The sequence below is a fragment of the Corvus moneduloides genome, chromosome Z (genome assembly GCF_009650955.1).
Source record: "Corvus moneduloides isolate bCorMon1 chromosome Z, bCorMon1.pri, whole genome shotgun sequence".
In the NCBI taxonomy this organism is placed as follows: domain Eukaryota; kingdom Metazoa; phylum Chordata; class Aves; order Passeriformes; family Corvidae; genus Corvus; species Corvus moneduloides.
The window spans coordinates 49,925,188-49,950,911 of NC_045511.1; the positions used below are offsets into that span (position 1 = coordinate 49,925,188).

The 25,724-nt window shown below is 36.1% G+C and overlaps 1 protein-coding gene across 5 annotated transcripts in view; it reads right to left on the reverse strand.

Annotated features, from left to right (window-relative positions):
* The window catches only part of DMXL1 (Dmx like 1), a 78,502-nt gene that overhangs the window by 37,200 nt on the left and 15,578 nt on the right, over positions 1-25,724 (reverse strand). For all 5 annotated transcript variants that reach the window (XM_032095112.1, XM_032095111.1, XM_032095110.1 and 2 more), the window contains exons 4-20: positions 25,415-25,493; positions 24,785-24,917; positions 22,471-22,537; positions 19,652-19,827; positions 18,121-18,310; positions 16,484-16,652; positions 12,424-12,636; positions 11,428-11,681; positions 10,653-11,337; positions 9,999-10,120; positions 9,362-9,451; positions 8,973-9,075; positions 7,099-7,215; positions 5,654-5,878; positions 3,318-5,015; positions 2,644-2,754; positions 1,157-1,326 (exon numbers count right to left, since the gene is read on the reverse strand). In XM_032095112.1, the coding sequence (XP_031951003.1) occupies positions 1,157-1,326; positions 2,644-2,754; positions 3,318-5,015; positions 5,654-5,878; positions 7,099-7,215; positions 8,973-9,075; positions 9,362-9,451; positions 9,999-10,120; positions 10,653-11,337; positions 11,428-11,681; positions 12,424-12,636; positions 16,484-16,652; positions 18,121-18,310; positions 19,652-19,827; positions 22,471-22,537; positions 24,785-24,917; positions 25,415-25,493 (4,602 nt within the window). The remainder of the gene's footprint in view (positions 1-1,156; positions 1,327-2,643; positions 2,755-3,317; positions 5,016-5,653; positions 5,879-7,098; positions 7,216-8,972; positions 9,076-9,361; positions 9,452-9,998; positions 10,121-10,652; positions 11,338-11,427; positions 11,682-12,423; positions 12,637-16,483; positions 16,653-18,120; positions 18,311-19,651; positions 19,828-22,470; positions 22,538-24,784; positions 24,918-25,414; positions 25,494-25,724) is intronic.

The following is a 25,724-nucleotide window of genomic DNA, read 5'->3' on the forward strand; positions in this document are numbered from 1 at the left end:
TTAATCTTAAATGGGATTCTTGTTGCTTCTGGCATGCCATACCCCATAATGCTCTGACGTTCTCTTTTATACAGGATCCCTCCTCTCATTATGAGTCTGATGTAAGAACAACAGCCCCTTTGATATCACTTAGCTCATGCTCTTCAAGTTCCAGAAGTTTTTTTGCAGATCAAAAGGAAATCCCTATATCCAAAATCAGTTTCTAAAACCATAACAAAATTAATTTACTAATTTCTCTGGTAACCAAAAGACAGATGGAGTCTTGAAAACCAGGATGGGACCAGTCACAACAGGAAAAAAGGTTTATAGGTTACTTTTGGAGGTTGGAAAGGAAACAGGGTAAGTGGGAGCAAGACTAGTTCAAGACCCATTTAAGGTAACCTTAAACTCAGGCCCAGAATATCTGGATTTTTTTTAATGCAAGGCAGTTAAGTTTCATAAAGTGATGATTAATTACTGAAGATTTAAAAGTAAAAGTAGAGACATGCATTTTACCACTTCATGCTTTGTAGTCAAAGTATCTTGTGCATGTCATTTTTTAGCTCAACATACTTGGCTTTTCCAAGAGCTTAAAACAAGTGATAATGAGGTTAGGCTTACTGCCACATTTGTGATGATTAAAATATTTAATATAAGAAACCCAACAAAATTCTCGAACAAACAAAAGACCCCACCAAGCCAAAACAAAACAGTAGAAAGTTTGTTTATCATGGAAAACAATCAATTTGCAAGACAGATGTACATATAATACCTAAATTGTTCCCACTTCTGATAGGTTTCTAAAGAGAACCTTTTCCCACAACTTGTTTCTCAATTTTGCCATAAAAAAAACCTGTATGCTCCATCTGTATCTTGAGCATCCACAAGAAGCACGGCACAATATTACCTTTAAAATGGAGTATCTAAGAGCAAAAAATGTACTCCACACTGGAATTTGAAATCTAAAGTACTAAGAAAAATTTAGTTAAATACAGAAGTTCATATTGATACAAAAAAACACAAACAAAAGAATACAGCACAAAACTTTAGGAAAACATTCAGAAAAACTTCATTATCTAAAAACTTAAAACTACATAAACAGAAAGTAAACACTGGAGAACAGCTGTTTGGAAAGATTTTGGTAAGTTGTTTTTTTTTTTAAGAATGCTATGATTACCTTTTCTATGCATTTCCGCAGGCTGTGGATGTTTCGAACCCACCATCCTACCCCCATAGCTCTGAGCTCTGACCATGCTGGATCTCCCTTCTGCACTGCAGGGAGCATACTCAGGAGTTCTTCTTCCGCTACTGAATGAAACGCCCAGGCAAAGTGACTGGTAGATAAGCCTACATAATAAACATTTAGGAAAAAATAAAACCAAAAAACAAAACAACAGAAAATTCAGGAGACATTCATTAATAAAATAATCCAGAATCCGAAAACAAGGGAATGGGAAAGGGAAAAGGGAAGAAGGTCAAACTGAATTTTTAAGTGCATTGCTGATGAGGCAACAGAAATTTAAGAGTATTTCTTAGGACTCCGTATCAAATATTACAGAAAAATCATACAGCTGGAAACAACTTTTCATCTGCAAACTCCTTAGGTAAGTTTGCAAAGACCAGAGCTTCTCTACGAAGTTCAAATATATGGATAGTAAGTGGCACTAAGATTAGCCATGATAAAAAGTGCAGTGTATTGGTTAAATTTTTCAGGATTTTGAAAGGTAGGTTCACTATTTTGACTTGGATTAGAAAATGCACAGGCTTGAGATAATCAGAGCAGAAAACACATTTGAGGATAAAGATACAAAAGAAAACTTGAAGTAAAAAAATCTCATGAGGAAGACAGCAATTACTAAGCAGCAACATAGCTGGCTATGGACAATTGCAACTCCAGCGAGGGCCAGACGCTTCTTTAGAAAGGCACCTCCGTGTGTGCCCCGGAGGCACTTCTCACTCTCACTAGTTTCTAAGCTCACCAGAAGCAGAAGTATTGCAACTAAAACTACTCCATCAGAAAGCTAACTCTGCAATGCTCTGCTGTGGCTGTCCTGGCAAATTCCAACCTCTGATTCAGCTGAAGGGTGACAAGCCATGCGATTGAAAATGCCATCAACTGTCATGATTGCTAAAGGAGTAATCACAGCCAGTCCTTTAGATCTGATTATGACTAATCAAATCCATCTCATTCTGTCATCTGCAATATCAGGATAGAACTAGTTAAATTATAAAAAAACTTGCAACCCTATATGAAATAGTTGATTGTATAATTACAGTAAGCATATAGTAATATTTAATATCTGAGTAGTAATTTTTTTTTCCAACTATGTACCAAACCCCTACATATGTACTGTTTTCTACTATATTATTCCTGCAGAAGGTTACTGGAACAACATGGTACTAGAAAGCCATTTACTCTTGGGAAACGGAAACACTCCCCTGCCAACTAAAAATTTGTTAAAAAAAAAAATCACTTCAGTTCCAAGACCTTTACCAAAACCAAAATATTTTCTGCTCTAGCATTCATTCATATTGGACAATATTTTCCTGAAAAACCCCAACCAATTAAATCACTGATTCTGCAGACGAACATCAACAGCACACCAGTCATACATACAGCTACATCACTAAAACTCAACTCATCTAAGAAAACACATCAGTTACCTTGGTGAAGCAGCTGAGCTCGATGCACAGGAGGAAGCGCTGTTGTCAGAAATGTGTGAAGCCGAACAGCCAATAAAAATTTTAAACCACACTCGTCAAGAGTTTCTCCACCTGGAAATGAGTATTTTTACACACACTTTACAGAAATAACTCAAAGTATTGTGTATCTTAACAGAAGAAATATAATTTTGTGACTGCTAACGCTTTAAATTTGTACGTATGATTGCTTAATCTACAATTCTTCCCTTCAAGAAAAGACAAAGAAGAAAATTTCAAATATAAAGCCTTTTGAAGTTATTTGTTCTGTTTAATGCAAGAAACAAGTTTTGGTTTAAAAAAAGTAAACCAAATTATGTCTCAATTTCTCTACAGTGTACAACAAATATTTGTCATTAAGAAAGCTGTCTCTTCGAAAGTGAATTAAAAATAATTATAGTATGTGGACTGATGGACTCACAGTGGCATTACCAGATAGCAAAAGAAAATCTGCTTTTTATCAAAGCATTAGGCCTTGAAAGTCTAGTTAAATAGTAAATACTGTGATGGCACAGTTATACTATGAAATGAAGGTGCATCGTTGCTTTTTAAGCCACAAAAATATTCCAAAATAGGAAGAAATCTCAGGAAAGATTGTGAAGCACAGTAGCACGTTTAACTTGGAAGAGAAAACTTACCCTGACTTCTGTCTCTGCTTTCTCCAATGTCAGTACTGGTAGTAGCAATTGTATCTGCCAAGGCCATCAAAGACATTTGCTCCATCCTAGTCAGACCTGGCAAGCTTGAATGAAGCAAGTGACCAGAAAGAACTTGAGCGTGTTCTGGTCCAAAGTAAGTTGGGCTGTACTGAGAAAGATCGATGACTTTTGGTTTTGAATTGTCTTCATCTGCCTCAAACATGACGAGGTCATCTGTACTTATAACAGTATTTTGAAAGAGATTTTCGTAACTGTCATTGGGCATATCCTTTTTATTTTGACTATTTTGATTATTGGACTTCTCTGAACAGGAGTGAGATGAATCATCATCCGCAGCAAGCAGAGCATACAAAGGCAATGGTGGAACAGAGTCTATTTCGATATAGTCTGTAGTCTCGGTTTTGCTGAACGTTTTGGGATCTCTTGAGGTACTTCCACTAGCACTGATTGTCAGAGATCTGAGCCTCTTGTCATGATTAGGCTCAGACTCATTTATAGCAACAACTTCTCCAGCAATGCACTTCACCAAATGGGACAGAATGGCTTTTGCTCTGCGTACTTTACCCAGATCCATGAGTTCCAACAGTTGATATGGATGGTACTGAGGTAAAGTTGGAGATAATGTATGAGCTGCTTCAAAAAGACCAGAATCTTCCATTTCCATAGACAGATCACAGGCAGATCGTTTCCCACTAAGTTTCTGTGCAAGGCTGGTCATAGATCTGGTCAAGGTTCTCTTTGGTGGATGCGAACCTGAGGCAGCTGACTGGCTTTGTTTCATTAAGCTAGTTATGCATGGCATACTTCCACTGTAGGAATCTGTACCAACTAGTTCCTGCTTAGAAGGAGATTGCCACTGAGAATAAACATGCATTTCGCAATCCATTCCAACTACAAGAATGCCATCACGCACCCAAGACAAGGAAACAGGAAAAGGAGGTGACCCCTCTACAGATGAAACCAAGTCAACACAACGCAGCAGAACAAACCCAGAAAGGGTTGCAGCCTTAGGACTGCCACTGTGGGAGATCGCTACAATCTCATTACCATTTTGTTCTTGCCTCTTCCCACACAGCTGACCAAACATATAAAGTTTTGATCCAATTCCCACTGTCAGAATATGGGAACCATCTTCCCTAGACATCCAATCTAAGTGTACCAAGTGCTTAGCGTTGGGTATAATATTCCCACCATGAGACAGAGAAGCATCTTGTTGGTTATATGCCACTAAATTCCTATCAACACTAACACCAGAGTCCAACATGGTGCCTATCTCATCTAAATTAAGCGTCTGTTCTAAAATCCATGAAGAACCCCCTGTGGATTCACATTCAAAAATACTAACGTGCATCACAAAATCTTGAGAAAGATGGCTGTTTTCAGAGGCTACCTGCTTGTATGCTACTGCTAATCTGTTTGTGTGTGCACAGCTAACTTCAGTTGGCCTCCCTGGAACATTAATAGCACTACTACTAGGAAGTCCATCCTCAATCAGTAATGGCCATTCTTCCCATACATATTTAACATCACTGTCTGTGCTATATTCTGGCACGGAAGAAGATGATGATTCAGTGACAACCCTGCATCTCCAGAATCGAACTTTTTCATCAGAGCAGGAAGTAGCCAGCAGATAAGGCGCACGACAAACAGGATATATGGAAGAAGAACTGAGATGTCCTAAAATGAAGTAAAATACACTTTTACTAGGGGAAATATTAAAAAGCAAAACCAACAACATTTTTATTCAGCCACCATTCTATTACTCCAAGTTAAAAAAAGGATTACTGCTTCCTCACAAAGAGGTCTTTTACAAGGCCTCACAAATGAGACAATATGACAAACATACGATGAAACTGTTCTACCTTTTGATGGCATTTTGTGCTCTAGAGAGGAGACAAATTATATTATTTAAACACAAATATTAACATACATTCTCTTCTGTCAAATGAACATTTCGCTATTGAAAAATCTAAAACTCTCTATTTTTGAAAGAGTACTGACGAAAACCTTAACATTTAGTACAGATCCTACAAAAAATTTCATGAATGACTGCAAAGCAACATTTGTGTTTCTACTATTCTATTTATTGCAATAATGTGGAATACAGTAAATAGATAAGAGCTTCATTTTAGTGTTAGCTCCAGGACAGAGATATTAAGTCAGGGAAGTACATTTTAGCAAACCTTTTGGATTCACCTACAAATATTCAATTCTAACAACAAATCCAAAACTTCCTATTACTTTATTTCTATTTTAAGACCAAAGGCAGAAAGGCAGAGATTCCCTGTTTTAGTCTTTTAAAAAAGATCACAAACCTGCTGATGGCTTTACGCTTATTATCTCTACTCCTTCTGGCATACTCAACTCTTGACTATACACCATTTTGGAAGACAGAGTAAGCCGGCTGGTGCTCTGAAGATTTGCTCTACAGGCCCGATACTTTTGAGTGAAAGGTGACTGGATCTTCTCTGGATCTGGTGAAGAATACAATTCTTCTGTTTGTGTTGCTTCTTCAGACGGATATGAACCTATCTTTTCATCTAAAAAAAAGTTTGCATTGTTAATTTGAAAAGGTCAATTATTTTTTTTAATGTAAGAAGTGATTTTACTCACCTTAGCAGTTCCAAAAGAGACAGACAAAACATGACTTAAAATTTTACTTTCATTCTAATAAAATGCATTTTCGTATTCAGATTTAAAGAGAAATGCGAGGACATCTCAGATTAAATACTTCTGAGATATGAGAAATATTGAGAAATTATAAAATAATTGAAGTATAACAAAAAAGGTAGTCAAAAAGTCAAAAAGGTATGTATTGTGGCTATCCACTGAAAATAAGGTTTCACTAAGCAAAGAATACCTACAGCTAGAAAAAATTAAGACCTTCATGTCTTAACTCACACATTGGTGAAAGTTATTTTTCAGAGAAGTTTTAATAACAGCTATTTTATTCCTTAAAACATAGACCTACAGAAAATGTGATATGAATGCTTCCCTTTTTTAATAAAACAATAGTTGAAGTATGAAATTGATGGAACATGAAAATTTCCAACAGGTCTGTTGAAAAGCCTTATCAGTCATCTCCTCATCAAATGAGTGCATCAGAAAACTTAGATCTTTATTATTCTCACTAACTTATAAACTAATTGCAATAATACATCTCTCATTTGAAAGCAACAGTAAGAAATACTAATTTAGTTTATGTGACAAATATGTAATATAACAGATTCCTCTGGTAAGTGGAGAATATCAGATTTACATTTTCTTAAAATCTTCAAGTGTCAACAGAACACTACCAAAGCATATCTTACCTTTCTTTAAAGCTTTATAGTTTTAGAGGTAGTTTGGTAGTTTGAAAGAGAACCAGATTTCAGAACATCAAAATTTTTTGGAATCGTAATGGCATCACTGATGCTTAGGTGCTTCAGACTATGGTCCAATTTAAAACTTATGTACAAACTCAAAAATTGCAGAACAAAACCTTCCAAAAAGCAAAACAACTTAACTGTTAGACTGTATCAAAGCCAGTTAAACACATCTGGCCTCAGAAAGCATGAAAAATAACAAACTCTGGGCTTAGGCTGAAGAGTTTCAGCAATCAGAAAATTAAGTAACCAAGAGAGAACGGTTGTGATAAAATCTTGTAATCAACTGCAGAATCTTTTCAAAAAGATGATATACAATTTAGATTACACTGAACAGCACATATTTACTAGATAGCAGGGTTTTTTTAAAGAAAAATACAAGAAAGAGGGCTTACCTATTGAAACAGGAACTGACTTCAAATGTAAATGCCACATATGTAGCAAGGAATGGTTTTGTGTATACTCTATCACTATCAAGTAGAATTTTTCTGAGAATCCATTCTGCTGGTTACCTGGTGAAATTGAGAGCAGGAAGATCTTAGGGGTTATTCACCTGAAAGGAGAACTAAATTTTGCTGGCTAGCAAATAATCATATTAAGCTAACATGAACTAATACTGAAATACAAGGTCTGACTGTATCTAAGTGTTACATTAGTTTTCTCAGTCTTTTATCACAACCAACAACCACTACAATTACAGGTACACTCATGTAAGAGCTGTCAATGTTTTCATTCAGAAATGACAATGTATTTGCCTGACTTTGCTACGTTTAAAGTTAAATTCCAGAATGTACTATCAGTACAGTATAGTCTGGAACACAAGTGATACAATGCTTCTTCCTAAATTCTGCAAGAATTCACTTGCTCTAGTTTTACACAAAGAGAAGAGGATGTGAGCTGTACTATCAATAGATGCCCATTTCTGGAGGGTGCACCTATGCATTCTCTTCCTTTCAAGTCAAACCATTAGAACCAAGAAGGAATAGTTAATTTAGTGACTCTTTTTCCTCCATGATTCCTCCAACCCTTTAAGGTGCATGTATACATCAAACATTATGAAGAATAATCTGTATTTGCCCTGTGCTTTTCACATTGCAGTGCTTGTGGTACCATAGAAAAATGTATGGAAGTTAATTTGCTCTTTTTAAAAACAACATGAGATAACTACCTTCATGCATTAATAAAGAGGAAAGAAGCTTTAAAAGTATTACAAAATACTTTCAAATTGGAATGCATGCAAATGATACAGTTCTAATTTAACAGTTTTTCAAAGGGTTCATTTAGCCCAATTCCTTACAGTGATAGCATGCAGCAATCTATACAGACTTCCAGAACACATACAGATGTCTAAGATATTTTCCATATTTCTCTTAAAATTCTTTCTGTATATCACACTCAAGATGTAAACATACAATTATGCTGTAGAGTAACACTGTTTTTGTTCTTTATTTTGTTCCTAATTTTCAACATCCCATTTGCATTTTTTGAACTCTGCTGAGGGCTGGAATTATCTCCACTACGCCAAATCTCTTCCTCAGGTAGAAAGAGCCAATTCCCAAATAATCATTATGTATATCCAGTTCAAGTAATACTTGCCTAGGTCCCTTTTACACTTTTTCACACCTTTGCTTCCTTTCACTCAGGACTCCATTTAGTACTGCAGATGACCTGGTATCACAAACTTTACTCTGACTCCTATTCGTCCCCCACATTATTTCATTGGAAGAGAACAATGTGATGGCTATATAACATGGTAACTGGGCCACTTCACCGAGGAAAACTAATCATGTATTCCAGAGCAATTCAGATCTGTCCAAAGACCTACAAATCCACACACTACTCAAGAGTATTATAGCGAGGATGAATTGTTTGGCCTGCCATTTTTTATACTATTTACCTGAGGAACAGTATTTGGCTGATGTAAAGGAAGAGCACCTACCATGAAAGAATACAGTAAGTTTTGTCTGTGTCATATACCCTACAACTACAGGCTTCACATTTAAAACTCTTTCCCCCTTCATGTAAGGGACTGCTGAATACAGTATACAATGGGTATCTTGTGATTTAAACTACTTGATCGAAAATTTGGTTGCACACAACTCAAAAGGAAGTGAAACACTCATGAGTTTCATTAGACCAAATGCTCCTCTGAAGATCTCAAATAAGGTATTTGACAGTAAAATGATCAAAACCATTTAACAACTTCTTTTTCTTCTGTGGAATGAAAAATAAAACAGTCCTCAATGTTCTATGAAACAGAATTCTTTACCAGAGACTGATAAATTGTTCTTCTTTGAAGGCATCTCCCTCTCTGGGTTACTTAAAATAAAGTCTTCTTGAAAAACATGGAATAACTGTGTTTTCCGGCCATGCTAAGAAAGTAAAAACACACAAGAAGTGAACACCATGGCGTATACTTTTCAGGACTGCTCTCTCTCGGTAAGTTAAACACATCAACAAAAGACGACTCATGAAAATGCACCTTCATTACTCCCACTCTTTTCATTTACAGGTACTGTTGAAAACAAGTACATGTCAAAAACAGTCTTTAAGTACCTCCAGTTCACCTGATGGAGAGCTACAGGTCTTGCCTCTGTTATTAACACTTTTTAAAAAGCTAATTATATGGCATAAAATGAGTATAGCAGAAGATCTTACAAGCTCTGTGATGGCATCCAGTTCAATGATACATCCCGGGCGAGCTGTAGATTGCTGACTTACAATGTTAAAAACTTCACCGACATACTTCTGTTTGAAAAGAATCAGGGGAGTGGTCTTGTTAACTCTTGTGCATTTCTGTGGCATAGCCTGCTAGATAGGTGCAACATCACTATGCAAGTGTTAACTAAAGCATTAAAAATACACTAGTAGTGATTCAGTAAGAACACAAGTAACATTCCCTGTTTTATGAAGAGCACATTTGGTTTTGACGGCTGAAAGGTGATAGGAGTATCTGGAAAGCCCCACATGCAGCAATTTATTGTCCTTTCCCCAAAAGCTGCATTACTGTCTCAACTTTTCGTTAGGATGGCAATGTGCACACACAGTTATTATTCCTTGTAGTGCAAGCACTTCACAGATATTTCCCAATCAAACCTGGACCTGCCTCAATATGCATAGCTTGAGATTAAATGAAATACAGTATGGCTAAAAAACCTTTACCTAATCTGTTTTTACAAGCAGAATCATCTGTGAAATCCTCAGCAACCAGCTTAGTCAGTCACCAACAAGTCTGAGTCTAGTGCAACTGAATGAAGTTGTAATACGCAAAAACTTGAGACGGCTTTTCACTTACAGAAATTTCTGGATTGGAGAGCTCACACAGAAGTTTCTTAGCATCTATTACAGCTTGATATAATCTTAAATGCTGTCCGTCACTAGCCACAAAGCAGGCACTTGGAGAATTACAGTATGCACCTGAAAAGCAGGAAGGTAGAAAGTGCTCAAATATTCAAATACCATATAGCTTCCTTTTTTTTTTTTTTTGATAAGAGGAAATTTTGAAGTTATGATGAAAAACAATACAACATTAAAGAAAAATCTCCTGTTAATTGCCATTCGCAAGCAAGAACTACAAAGTCTAAAGCTGCACGTAGCAACCAAATCAAAGTGTATGAAAGGAAATAAGAATTCCATTTGCAAACTAGAGCTATATCTCCCTCAGCTTTTAAATCTTCAGCATGCTCTGAAGTATCCACTAGTCTAAAAGAACTTTACTGCATAAGCTCCTAAAATACCAAGTACATAAAAGACAGAAGAACACAGCAACTTTTCAAATAGGAATAAAGAATTCCCAAGTACCAGCAACTTCAAATTTGTGAAATAAAGGACCCATGCTTAACATTTTTTTCAGTACATTCAAGTATATCTGTATTATCTATTTAAGAGCACTATTAGGTTACATTAATTTTATTCTAGAACACCTCACTAATCAGAAAATGAAACTCACCAAGGCAATAGCTGGGTATAAGTGTGGGCAGCCATGCAACATTAGAAAAAGCTGAAACATGAAGAGAATTGATCCGAGCAAGTTCAGAAACTCCACCAGAAAAGGACAAAGGCCCAACAGGATCTACTCTCCAAAGAATAAGTTCACTGTAAACAGCGTTGGGATCCTGGGACGTCACATTTGCATTGCCTCTACTCTGAGGTCTTACTGGTGACTCCCGAGACTTTAAAGAATCATCTGCCTGTAGTGCTGTCTCAACATCTGGTGAAATTAGAGCATTGTGATGTGAGGTTGTAAGCAGCAGTGGTAATACTGAGTGGCAAGCCAAGTCATTAAGATGAAAACGGTGACCACAGTATCGGGATTTATGTGAAATACTGAGTACAGTTGAAAAAGCAGATTCTTCAGCAAAACTCACTAGCCACTGGTTCAGTGACCCATCTGCATGTTTGGAAATCATCATAACATTAGGTGTGAAGATACTTAGTTTTAAACTGTTGGTTGATTTACTGTGTCCAGAAGAGATAAGCATAGATGAAGATCGTGTAAGGCCAGGAGGCTTTTGTTTGCCTTGTTGAATAGCTAAGTCAACATTTTTGGTACAAGCATACATCACTATACTTCTGCAAAGAGAGTTTGCATCACCCGTTGGAAATGCAACAGGAATTCTTGAGACAAACGACACCTGCAATTTTAAGAAAGAAAGAATAAGTGTTAGAGTTCCCCTCACACTTCTCACTGAACAGCAGTGTAAAATGCAGGAGGAATGAAGTACCTGCACCTGGCGAAACATGCCAGGCTGGTATTCATCTAGCCAGTCCACATGCCACACCAGCAGGGAGCCATCCATAGGATGTATACTGAAGAGCATGTCAGCATTTTTACCCCATTCAGAAAGCAGAATTTCAATTTCATGATCAATAATAGCAGAGGATAAAGGAACAAGGTTTGAATATGGAGCAGCTTTCTCATCATCCAGTTCCTTCTTTTCTTGGTTTCCTTTTTGTTCATCTCCATTTTCATCAGCTTCTAGAATACACAGATACAGATAGATATACATAGAGAGAGAGATATATATATACATAATATTCAAAACCAGAAGTATAACAAGCAGCATTATTCATGCATTGGAGCTAATTTCAGGCCTTTTATAAGCCACTCCTATGAGAGCTAACTTAAAAGAATGAAAATTATAACCATAAATCCTCTAATGGAGCTCAGTGTCTAACAAACCAAAATAGTTTATGTCGCACCTTAATTTGAAATATTTTTCTTTTCCCCTATTTTATACTAATTTTTGCATGCATAGACAGAGCAAAGGCAATAATCTCCAGAATGTATATATTCAAACTAATTGACTGTATTGTATTATATTATAGAATAAAGCTATTTAAATTAGCTGTACATTAATATCGAAAAAAAGAAAGTTAATTCTAAAGTTGCTCCTGTTTCCTTAATATTAAAGTAACACTTTCATGCAAAGGCCTCCAGTTGAGCCTAATTAAATAATACCGTTTTCAGCATATATAACTCAAAATTTCTGGAATTCGTCTCTCTAAAAAGAGAAATCAGAATTTCCAGATAAATTTTTTTAAAGTCACTTAGATACTTTCAGTGTAAGGGAAGAAAACGCATTGAAATGCTACTGTAATCTGCCTGTATCCTTACATGTCAAGTTGCCCATCTCTTACTTCCCCTGGGGGAACATTACAAATTACTTTATAAACTGAAGGCCATTTCTCTATATGACATATGTGTAGATGACTTTTACCTTCTTCTGTTCTGCCATCCACCTGATTAGAATCCTCAGTATTAGTCTCAGGAGAATGATGTTCAAAACTCTTTTTAAGTTGTTGCAAAAACACTTCCATAGATAAGGTAAAATGAAGTTCTTTGTTGTTTAGCCAGTGCACAACAAAAGGTCCACTTTTTTCTTCATTTTCACCAAGACTTAGAGATGTGATAGAAGGGAGTAGAGGAATATCTACCAGAAAAAGATATTGACATTTCTGAGAACTAAACAAGCTTGGTCAAAAAAAAATTTTAGATAAATGTTTTTTAAGCAGAAACCCCACAATGAAAAAAATAAATCTAAGTGTATTGCCACTTGCCATTCCTCTCACCAACATCATCTGCTTTCAGACTTGTTCCACACAGAGGTTCTTTGGTGTGCTTACATTAGGATAACAGTAGGGTCCTGCAATGTCATATCTCCTTGATGTAACACTGTCCATATAGGTTAATTTACCTTATTTTTTGCTACTACAGCTCAGTATGAACCAAACCATTTAAACATAATTTCCCAACATTTAGTCTACAATGGATGCTGAAGTAGATATACACTGTAATCAAAGACCACAGGCTTACATTAGCAAAAATTAGTACAGAGACCAGAAAATGCCCTCTGTCACACCATCATAAAACCCCAGGAGTTCTGGTTCTGATATATTCTATTAATTCACATTGCTGTTTGATGGTGTTTGGTGTTCCATGTTGCTCTGAAAAAAAAAAGCAGTAATCACAAGTGTGTGACAGAAGCAAGGATGAGACTGCTGCAGAGTAACATAATCAAAACTAAGCAAGGCTAAAAAGCAGGTAGGTGACTTATAGCAATTTCCTCAAATCCATGATACAGCAATATGTTAAAATCTCATACTGCATATAATTCCCACCTAGAAGTCTCCATGTATAGTCATTTCCTTCTGCTCCCTATTTATGCAGCATTACTTAAATTCCATGTCCTGGGAGACAAAATACATTTCACTCCAAATCCGTTGTTTTTATCAGAATCAGTGATGGGTTTGAATTACTAATCCTCCAATCTAGCCAAAGAAAACTGTAACTGAGAGCATACAGATAAAAGAAAGCAGCACCAGGACAACCAGCAATTTTGTTGTGGAGAGGGGGTATAGCAGGGGAAGGGGGCAAAAGTAGCACAGCTCATTTAAGAAATACAGTCTATCTTCCTACACAGGGCAATGCCAGTCTCAAAAGTATCATAATACATCTGGCAAGTAACAGAACCTGGAAGGAAAAATTCTGTTGACCCTTGTTGGAAGATGAAGCTACAGTAAATGTGAATAAAGTGAACTAGAAAGATTACTTTTCAGATTAGATTATAAATCTATGTGCTTTTTGAGTACTTATCAAAGTCACTAAAGAAATCACTTTTTTTTCCAATTTCCATCTAAAACTACCAGCTTCTAAATGATGTTCATCTCTGGACATTATTCTTAGTGAATTTCTATTTGCTTCATAAATCACAATCACTCTTCCCAGAAAATTTCTGAAGTCTTAGGATTCAGTAACTTTTCCTGAAATTGCCTAGAGACAATTTTGTCCTAGCAACCACCGCTTATTCCTTTCACTGAATTCCACCCAGGCTGAACACCAGTGAAAGTAAAATCATTATAAAATTAGGTCTCAAAGATTTTAGTTTCACATGATATTTATTCTTATATAAATATACATGACAGTATTATTCTTCAAAACGTGAAGTGAATGAGAGATAAAGCTGTTTTGGCTTTAGCTTTTATCAAGTACTTCAAAATATTTTAGTAATGGAAAATGTTCAAGTAAGAGATCACAAACCAATTTTCTTTAAATTGAATGAAAGGAAATACAATTAGGTTTTTGAATTAAATTTAATTTCAAAAGGGAAAACAAAAAGGCCTACTTAGAGAATTCGGTTAGACTGAGGTACTTAAGGACTTGACTGTAAGGGAGAACATATATTTCTTCTAATTAAGATTTAAAATGTGACAGTTACTTCAGAGGTTCCGCATTAAAGAACAACCTGTTATCTTCCAATCGACTGAATTAAAGACCAAGTGATCCAAAAGACATTATTAAAACAGATACCTATTAATACAGGTAACATTAAAAGAATACAAGATTAGAAAGGCCCAAGTTTTAAGTACCTAGGAAAATATTTTTCTAATCTTTTTCAAGATTATTTTTATCCTCATTCTATGTGTTTGCTGCTTGGTATATTTATACTGCAAAGTCTATCAAAAGCAAAATTCAAGTTTGCATAGTTGTGCTTGTTTTGGCTGAGGTGGAGTTAACTTTCTTCACAGTGACTGGTACGGGGCTGTGCTTTGGATTTGTGCTGAACACGGGGTTGAAAATACAGAGATGTTTTTGTTATTGCTGAGCAGGGCTTGCACAGAGCCAAGGCCTTTTCTGCTTTTTGTACTGCCACACTGGAGAAGAACTTGGGGCTGCATTGGACATTGGGAGAAGATACAGCCAGGACAGGGGACCCAAATTGACCAGGATATTCCAGACCATGTGACATCATGGTCAGTATATAAAGTGGGGGAAGAAACAAGAAGAAGGTAAAGCTTGAAGTGATGGTGTTTGTCATCACAAGTAATGGTTACCTGTGATGGGGCCCTGCTTTCCTGGAGATGGCTGAAAACTTCCCTGCCAATAGGAAGCACTGAATTAATTCCTTGTTTCTCCTTGGTTGTGTACACAGCTTTTACTTTCCCTGTTAAATTGGTTTTATTTCAACCCACAAGTTTTCTGGCTTTTACCTTCTGATTCTCTCTCCAGTCTTGCTGGGAGTGAGCAAGTGACTGCCTGGGGCTTGGCTGACGGCTGGGTTAAACCATGACATTAGCTATTCTGTATCAAAAATAAGAAATGCATTAAGAGTAGGTAAAAAAAAAAAAAAGGGGTCAAAGATTATGTGCTAGCCACATGAAAAAGTTAGCTAGCTCACTGCATAATATGAAGAGGAAAAAAACCAGAGGAGGTCTACAAATCTCCAAGAAGCTTTCGAGAAACTTTCCTGTGTGACATTGGGCAGTAATAAATAATCACTGGAGACTTTTACTGTAGAAATAGGATAGCACTGATGGTACAGCAAAAAAATGCAGGAAGTTTCCTTCTGGTAGGCTCGATGTGATTCTTGTCCTATCTATTAAAATATGAAACAATGAACCACTACTCAAAACACTGAAGACTAATCAAGGAGAAAGTGTTTAGAGATTTCCTTAGTGCAGCAGTGTTAATGGAAACTACTTGTTCTTTCCAATCATACCAACGGCTGTACAGCTACCAATATGAACAAAACATGAGTGCCCTTAGCTTAAAACTGGCCTTTCAAACAGGAGGAACAGGAAAACAATACTACGAAACAGAGCTTAACTAGTTTAAGAAAAGAATTACACAGTATGTTTGTTCATTAACTCTAGACACAGAAAACCACATCACAACCTTCATGAAAGGCTAGTCAATATGGCTTTTCTATTCAGTTTTTCAACAAGCAGACAGGCACTTCATTTTCAGCATACCAAAGATAATAAAGACAGAAGTATCAGCAGCTATAGGGGTGTTACCTCAACCCCTATCAACATGTTGTTCCAGTTCAAGGCAATATCAAATTATAAGGAATGCAGGGTGAAGGCATGTTTTGTCTGGTTCTGAGACAAAAGTACAGGAATGTGTGGTTATTTCAAGAATTAAGTGTCAGGTGCTCACTTTAAGAAGCTTAGAAATTTTTTATTTTATCAGTGGGTTCCCAGTATCATACACAATTCACAGTAAATTTTGAACACAGATAGAAATACTTAGCTTTCTCCATCTTAGACACTATCAATCTCACTTAAGAGACATACAAAATAAAAGAAAGGATTACTGCAGAGGAAATTTATTCAGATCATTTCATTACTGTAGAAAGTCCTTTCATGCATAAATGAAACCAACATACTAGCAATTTTGCATGATCATATACTCTACAAATACACCTGCTAAGTTTCCACAGAGAACACGTACCTAACAGAAATTGGAGTTTATTTCATAGCAAGCATTAAATTTCTTACCTGTGGCTGGATTGATACTGGCAGCAATATGGAAGTGGCAAAGGGCATTTGCATGAGGAGGAATGCTCCTGTGAGCTTCATGAGGATCTTGCTGATGCAGAGCATATCCAGTATGTGCTACAACAGCACCTGACCTCCTCCTTCCTCGCCGGAAGTGCCTCAGGTTTAACTGCATGAAGAATAAGGTATCATTTAAAATCCTTCCAAAAAGAAAAAGGCAGATTTCATCTGTAAGTGGTTTTCTAGGCACTAATTAATGCTACTTTTCAGATTAAAAGCTAATTTTTGTTTCTTGCAAAATTGTTTGTGTTGAGTCCACAGCTGAGAGAAACCAGTGCCTTTAGATTTATTTATGAAGGCCCACAAAATACCTTCACATAGTAACTACTTCAGTGCACAATTTTCATAGAGTTTTTATACTTACACAGAAGATACTATTGGGTTTCATAAACATATGCCATGCTTATTCAGGATTCTGAACAAAGCAGCAAATCTGAGTAATCTCATTTCAGTCTGAAAAACAAGATCTGTACTTTGGATCTAATTAAATCTGCACTTCAACACTCCTCAAAAGGGCACAATGAGTTTTAAGGTCTTCCTCTTTTATATAAATACATGTTTCCAAGCAAAAAAATAATATTCAGTTTTTAAGACTGACTCACACAGTTCAAGCCTTTTGTGCTGTAGACATCTATGCAAGCACCCAAAGCTACACAGCGGTACACAATCTGTATTAAGGATGGTATTACATGCTTGGTATTCCTTTTCACTTGCTGTGCTCTGCATCTTAACACAGCATGCTCATATCAAACAGTCTTCTCTCAATTCTCACATAATTGTTGCTTTGGATCTCTAATGTTGCCTTTTATTCTCCAGAGGAAGACAGAACTTTTTCCATCTTCCTTTTCTCTCCTCTCTATTTTCCTTGCTCTGTTGTGCCTTTCAGCCTGTCATATTTTTCAGGTATGCTATATGTGCTAAGAAAGCACTGTGAGCATGCAAAATACATCAGTTCATTAAGATAAAGGCACAATGCCCACATATGTTCTACATACCTTTGATGCGGACCACTAATGCTACACTTTCTTACTAATTCCCACTGGTTAGAAAACACTATCTAGTAAAAATCACTTGCCTTAATGCTTATGAGCAGTCTGCTCTGAGGACTACAGCAGAAAAGTTATTTTTCTTCCCTCCATATTACTGTTCCTCCAGTTGCAGAAGTCAGAGAGAGCACCCCACAATATCAGAGGTAACAAGTGAGCCCCCCTATCATACATTTTAAGGCAGCATCACTCCAGGGTTTCACAAAACGTATATATAATGTGTGCTCCGTACTGTTTCTAGCCCTTTGAACTAAATACTGCAAAGCACTTTTCTTCAGTCACCAGACCAAAATAGGCAGTTGTGACTTTGGAACAGTGTGTCTTCAATGTGAGAAGCTCAGCAGAAGAGCTGTCAGCTTAGCCTGCCCAAGGAAGAGTTCAAGGAAGTTCATCCTTTCGTAACATTTTATGCACATCTCCAGTATAAAGGATTTCAGCTTGTGATACATGTCTGAGTTACAAAGGACAAACATGTCTAAAATGACAGGTTTGTACGTGTGTTTATTCTCACTGTTCAATTTCAATTCTTACCTCTAATGCACTCTGCACTTTTTCTTTACTTGAAATATTTCTCTTGAAGTTATTTGTGAAGTTCGCCGCTTCACTCCAATTGCTGTATCCTCCCCCATACAACAGACTGTCATTGGGTAACAAAGTCTCTGCCCAGAGACGACAAACATTATCCTTACAGCAAGTCAGGAGTACATTGCAGACAGCACCACTAATGAAAGAAAAGTTAAGGAGTGAAAAAGCTGCTAACTATTACATAGCATCAAAATAAACCAACAGTTCCAAACAGTTTTCCACTATCAGTTTTTGGAATTGAACCAACTTAAAGATACCAGCAAAAGAAAAACTCATCAATATATTGTTAGGAAAATAAATGATGTAGGAAAGACTTTCCCATCTGTTCAAGTATCTGACTACAAATTACCTCACATGCCATCACACAACAGTGCAATAGCAAATTGTGGATTTCGATGTAAAGAAAAAGTCATACCCAGAACAGCAAAATCTGTATTTTTATCTTTTAAAGTCATTCACATAAAAAGCCCATAATAATACTGGATACCTGATCTTAATTCCAGATCTTACTGGTATCTACCACTTACAAAATTACACATCCAAAAGAAAGAAACTCAGGTAATAAAAGGGATACAACAGAAAATTTAAGTCTACAAATTTTTAATTACTGTTCTCCCAAGTACAATTCGTGTTAAATATATAGCCAAAAAATCCAATTACCTTAAGCTGTACACTGTAAAAAAACTAAGCAGATCATCAGGTTTCCTGGTCATGTAAGTTCACAATTTAGCTCTAACTAAGGCTTGAAAGCTATGACCAGACTGTCCAGCAGCAAACTCCCTTAGGAATCATGGAGCAGGTGGATTTTCAAAAGTGACCTATATAGTAAGAACTACAGCAATGGCTTTATGAAGAGTCTTAAAGACTGCTATAAAAAAACTAAACTGCTAACACTACTTCAGTTTAAGACTGCAAGTACTCATGAAAACTAGGGACAGGTCATTTTGGAATCACCTGAACACAACCCTAAAACCCCAAACTCAAAATATCAGTTCCAAATGATTACTTGAATTCAATTTCCAGATACTACTTCTGACAGAGGTTTAGCTTTGTACTAGGTTAAGAAACAAATGAAAAGACATGAAAATATTTGAATGTTTGTGAAAGAGGACTTCAAGTCACAGGACTTTGCTCTGATTCCATCAGGATAGAACAAGTCGAGATTAAAAGCATGAATGAACATTTAGTGCAACCAAAAAAAATGCAAAGAGAAATGGTTTTCCAAGAGCTGATTCTGTATTAAGTTCAATGCCTAAGTCAGTCTGTGAGACTTACTCTTCTATCTTTCCAGCTCTTTGCCAGGTAAGAGGATGCTTACCATCCTCTCAAGAGCACAAACAGTATAAAAGGTGTGCACACTCAATAACTGAAGTAAACCACACAATAGCATGACTGTTGACTGTAGAGAGAGGCAGACTGCGAAGAGCGAGGGGGTTTTTGGGCATTGCATGAACCTCATGTTATTAGAACTACTGACCGTGGCATGAATTTACTGGTCTTTCTCCATGAAAATGCATTTACTGATCGAGGATGAGCCAAATAAACAAACGAAAAATCAAGTTCTTTTGCTTGGTTTTCTGGACTGGCACCAGGTGGTGTTACAGCTGACCGCCAGCTCTCCATGTTGTACCATACTTTCACAAGACAGTCATCCTGTGGAAAGACAAAAAAAAGACAGTAAATAAGAGTACCTTGCATAAGAATATGATTTGTTTCAAGTACTTTTGAGTACATCTCTTGAGGTTTGATTTTTCTTTAAAGTAAAATACTTTTCTGATCAGAGAGAAACAGTTTGTAAGAACAGCTTCAAAACCTGATCTTAAAGGAAACACAGCAGCAGAGCCTCCATTTAACTGTTGCCATTACTAACTTGGATTTCATTTTGGTCCTTCTGATTAACTGCCAATTTTTAATCACAAGGATACAACTTGTACTCGCCTGAGATGGTATTCAAATGTTAATATGACTAATTCTACCTTGTCAGAAAACCACCCAAACCGCCTGCACAAATTTAACTGCTAGGAAAACAAATAAAGGTCACAGATGGTATCTCAAAAACCAAGCTCAGTACTGCTCAGCCTGCTTTTTTCAGATATACACATATATTGATTATGCCTTCGAGGACTAGATAAATTAATCTGGACCTAGATTCACAAGTTGTTGATCAGCTACTAAATGTGAATGGCACTGAAAGATTGAATTAACCTGGGTATACATAACATTACCCTACTGGGGGGAGAAGGGGTTAGTTTTGCTGACCATCCCCCATAAAAAAATTAAGTAAAGGAATAAGACCCAGGAACAAATATGTGTTTTAAAGATTCTCCAGGCAGGTAACTAACTTAGGCATTTATGATAAAAAATATGATACTAATTCTCCTACTTACTAATTTTCTTACTTATTCAGTAATTTGCTTTGCAGGAGTTTATAATGTAAGATAACAGGACAGAAGTGACATAAGAGTCAAAAACTCTGCAAGAATATTATCCCTATACAAGCTACTTGCAGATTAATTAATTTTTCCAGAATTCCATCAAATTGTAACATTAGAAATCCTCAAACTTGGCTTGTAAAAAAATATTAACTGCTACCCATCAAAAAAAGGGGGAATATATATAGTATATATTGCCAACAACGAAAAAACAGTTGATTTTTACATAAAAGATATACTCATAGATTTTTATGTTATCTGAAACATGGCTAGAATGGCTCTCCTTTCAGTCAGTAAATGGCTAAAGGCAACACAGAACTTACAGCAAGGAATACAACGTTCAAATAAACACAAAAATATGGACCATTAGAACTTATTGCTTTGTTGTTATCCAGGTAATAATTTATCGCTAGGAAAGTCTAGTATTTCACTTTATATGTTGGAAGCTCCTCAGTTGGAGTATTTTCCCTGAAAAAGGAAATCTAGGTGATTTTACAGATTTGTTTCTTCTTTAAAGATAGCAAATGCCTTAAAAGTTAATCTTCCAATCAAGCATGGTGACCTGAGATAGCAAGCTTTAAAGGAAAAAACAAACACGTACAACTAATCAAGATGCGCATTACTCATCTGTTCCTGATACACGTAACTGAATTGTAAAAATATGCATGACAACTACATTTCAAAAGCAAGATGTATTTGCAGACTGAATCATCCTTGACTCTATTTTTCAAGCATGTATTAAGAGACATTATTACCCAAACAGCAAAGTTCCACATTATTACTAAATCAAACGCTGTTCTAACCACTTTTTATGTGCACACACTTATTTTTCACTCATACTTCCAAGACAGACTAGAGCAAATTGCAAAACTGTCTTTTATTCTTCAGTCTGAAACACATTCTGTCAGGTTACTACTACTCAGGATTCTGTGACACTTAAACCAGGTTTTCACCAATCTCAGCAACTGCATTCTTCTAATTAACCTTACATATTGGCACTTTGTTTCGTATCTAGTAATTCTGCAGCCTCTCCTAAGTTCTTTAGTTGGCAGCAGAAACTTGATGCAGAAAACAACTACTTATCTCAGTCATATTCCTTAACAAGCAGTATAAATTCGTGTATGGGTTTGTCATATTTGTTCACTGGATCCTCTACAGAGTCTTGATTTTTTTTTCTGCTTTGACTTATAAGGACATCACTCTCTTACAAAACCTGAACAACAAGTTTTGGAGTATAAATAAAAAATTTGTTTGTTTCAGGAAAAGACTGACATTTTACTTCAATTTTTTTGCTTATTTTGCCAAGGGGTTTTGTTTTTGCTGATAAACTGCTCAATGTTGAGCACACAGAACTAATTAGTGAGACTGGCCACAAACACTGGCATGAATTATGTGCCAATACACCTACGGTGGGGAATGCAAATTCTCTTCTATGTACACAAAAAGGCATACAGATATGTTTACACAAAAACATATGAAAGAGCCATTTTTTATTATTTTTTAATTTTTTGGTATTTTTATTATATTTCCTCACTAGTAGGATATCCAGCAGTGATCTCATCCACAGATTTCCCCCATTCCCCAAAACTCTTCTTTTTCTGATGTCTTATAATTTGGTACAAATTAAAAATTAGTGTTTTAGAACAGTAAGCAATGAATATATAGTGTGTTACCTCCCTGCCTCTAACTACCTTTCTCCCAAATTCATGTTTACCAAAATGTAAAGACACATACACAGACTATGCAAAAATTATGAAAAAAGTGTTTTTTTCATTAAGTAGCCTTTTGTTTAATGCGTTTTTCTTGGTTTGCTTTAATAGCTTACCTGAATTAGTACAAAGCTATAAAGAAAAAAAATGCTTACCTTTCCAGCAGTAGCAAAAAACTCCCCATCTGGTGAGAATTTCATCAAACAAACTTGAGAAGCAGTTCTACAGAATAAAGAAGAGGAGAAAATTAATTTTAACAACTTTTATAGAATTCTAAAAAATTATTTTTCTTGAACTCATGAGAGGTTTTTAATTCTTAAATACAAGTGTGTATTGCGTTGTGTGAAACAGTTAAGATTTAACAAAGTCCAAAAGGACTAAGAAGTAAACTCATGTACAACACATGGCTGTAGTGATCCAGAGAACCAAACCCTTGTAGCTGAATAGCCAATATTCAAAAATATCATAGGAGAAAAGCAGATGCTAATAGATTAAACTGCTCCGACTTCATGATAACACGGATCTTGAACTGGTCTCTGCTGTACCATATTATCTTCTAACTTCTCTAAAAAATAGCTCCACTTCTCATATTTTCTACAGTTACAACTTAGGAAAACAAAAAGGTGTAAAAAGAATAATGTAGTTAAAAAGTATCTGAAAGTAGCTTTTACTTGAATGGTCACACTGATATAAGATGCTACACCAAAATATTCTAAGCCTAATTATGTGGTTAACTTTTGTAGTGTTTTAGCTTCTTTTACAGGGTTTGAAGCACTCAGCTATTGACTAAGTAACAAAGCTTATTAATAAGAAGAACAACAGACAGGAATTTAACTGCACTGCACAGATACGGTGTACATTTTCATCTTGAATTTAATACATGTGTAACAAGTTGTGGAGGTACAACTTTCAAGAGGGATTAAGTTATCCAACAGGTCAACACAAGTAGGATGCATTTAGTGTGTGCAGTAACAAGCGAAAGGCAATTACAAGAGTCGTGTATGAAAGAAATCCACCCAGTTTTAAGCAAAATTCTCCTACTGCAGCAAATATGAAAACATTTGGGAATGTTTCCTTCAGGCATTAAAAATTATTCTGGCAAAGGGTAGTATGGCAAAATCACTTTCTTGCAGACTTCTCTACAAGAAAAACCTATTCTAAATCTAATTGCAGTCCAAATGCCAGCATACAGGCATCAAAGGAGAACAAAAAAAGCAGGTTCTCTTGATCCTTTCCAGGACCTACTCCTTCAAAGAAGACGACACCAAGCTCTATCTCCAACAAAAAGAGTTAAAGAGAGGAAAGCAGGTGGAGACCTGAGAAGAGTTCTGTAAGTCTTTATACATGATACAAATGCAAAACCTATTATAGAAGGGACAGAAGAAAAGCACTATCTGTATGATTTTGACTACTGTTACCAACACCCCAGATTCTAAAGCCACACTCAATGGCATTCTGTCTATAACCTGACTTCTCTTATTAGGTTGAGAGATGAGCACCTGGAGATGTCTCAAAAAATAAACTAAGTCTTCAACTTCTTGTATTTGGAAAGTTTATCACAGGCAAAGAAAAGCTTTTCAGTTGTCATTTGGATGATCTCGGGTTTTTAAACACGTCATTGATAAAAGCTGAAGTACAGAGAAAAAGGAACAATTGAAGGATTATAAAAAGGACGTTCTTCTGGTACATGCAGAGAACTACCTATAGAACTACCTACTAGAATTCTAAATGCTTCAAAAAGAAGAATTTCAGGTGGGTCTGCCCAGTCAGCCACTTCGGTAAACTTCTTTAGGAGACAGTCGCATGGTACATTGCTCCTGAGTGAACAATGCACCCCACTGTACTAGAAAAGCCTGCCTATGGCAGAAGGACCATGATTTAAATTGTCTTATAAACTTAAGTACTAAACTAAAACTCCTCTGAACGTATAATACACAGCTGTAAACATCAAACTCAACATGAATACAAAAAGAATTCAGAGACACAGAAAAGAGAATGTATCAATCTTGACATGACTGTACCAAACACCCAGAATAAACTGAGAAAAAGTAAGAGTGAAAGGCAGGGGGATGTGAGAAGGAAAGAACAAGGCAGTACATTGAACACAGGAGGAAGTGTTTTTTTAATCAGTCCTGCCAGCACAATAGTTTTCAATCACACAGCTTTCACCTTATTTCTTGTACAAGGAAGAGTGCCTATTGGGACAACTTCAATATTAGCCTTCCCTCAGCATTTTACCAGTGTTCTGTGTAACTGAGGAACTGTCCCAAAACCAACTGCAACTGATCTTGTAAGAAGAAAGAATGTCACATAGTCAAGGGAAATACGATTCAAGTTTATCTCATATCAATAATATTTATCAAATAACAGTATGCAATGGCATTTCACTCAACTACACGAATTATTTCATCCCAAAGGTATGAATCAGTAAGGAAAAAGGAATTACGTGTCTTTAAATGTGTTTCTTACTTGCATTGCCAGATACATCTCCATTCTCCAAGTCCAACATCTGTTCTTTCAGTACTGTCATTGTCAGTAGGGTTTTCCAAAGGAACATTGGACCAAAGTTGAAGACAATTGGAACCAGTCAGAAGGCGAGTACCTGGAACAAGTATTTATGAAAATCTAACTACAAAACAAGTACCAAAATACAGACTTCTGTAAAGAGAGAGAAAAAAAGTTCTACAAATCTGAAACTGCAGAAAAAAATCTGGCAGATACACCTTTACTAGATTTTTTTTTGGTAGACTTGAACATCTACAATTACAACCATGAAAATTAATCAAATTTTAGTTATGCTCTAAAAAAATGCCTAGGTCTACTGTAGACATTCCTCTTTCTCAACAAATATTTACCATTTAAGCCATGTTTTCTTATCTGTTCAGATAAGAATAGTCAAGTCAGACCATACAGATGCACTTAGTATGTTAGTTCCCCTGTAGTAAGTGACAGAAGGTACATTTCACTCTGCTTTGGTGCTCTCTATCATGCTAGGACAGAACAAAAACCTTTTCCTTGTCCACAAGGAATGAAAAAATTAAAATTAAGAAATCAGTTGTGGTATCAAATAGGTAAGTGTTTCTTTTAATCTGTTTTTACCTGCAGGATCCCATGTTAGATTATGTGCTATGGCTTCCAGTGAGATTTGAGCATTCTTCTGCCATTGGTAATCTAACACCTGAAATTTTAAGTATTTACAAACATTAGCATGAAAACACTTCATTCTCCTCCCTCCGCTTTTTATAATTTTAAATAGCTCATGTTCACTGCATTCTTCAAATTTTATGAAAATGTTTAACATAAATTACTGCTGATCTAATAAAAATTGATTCATTCTGATGTTAAAACAAAATAGCCTTTTACTAATATGACCATACTTATAGAGGGTTTTAAGTTCTTATTTTAAAAA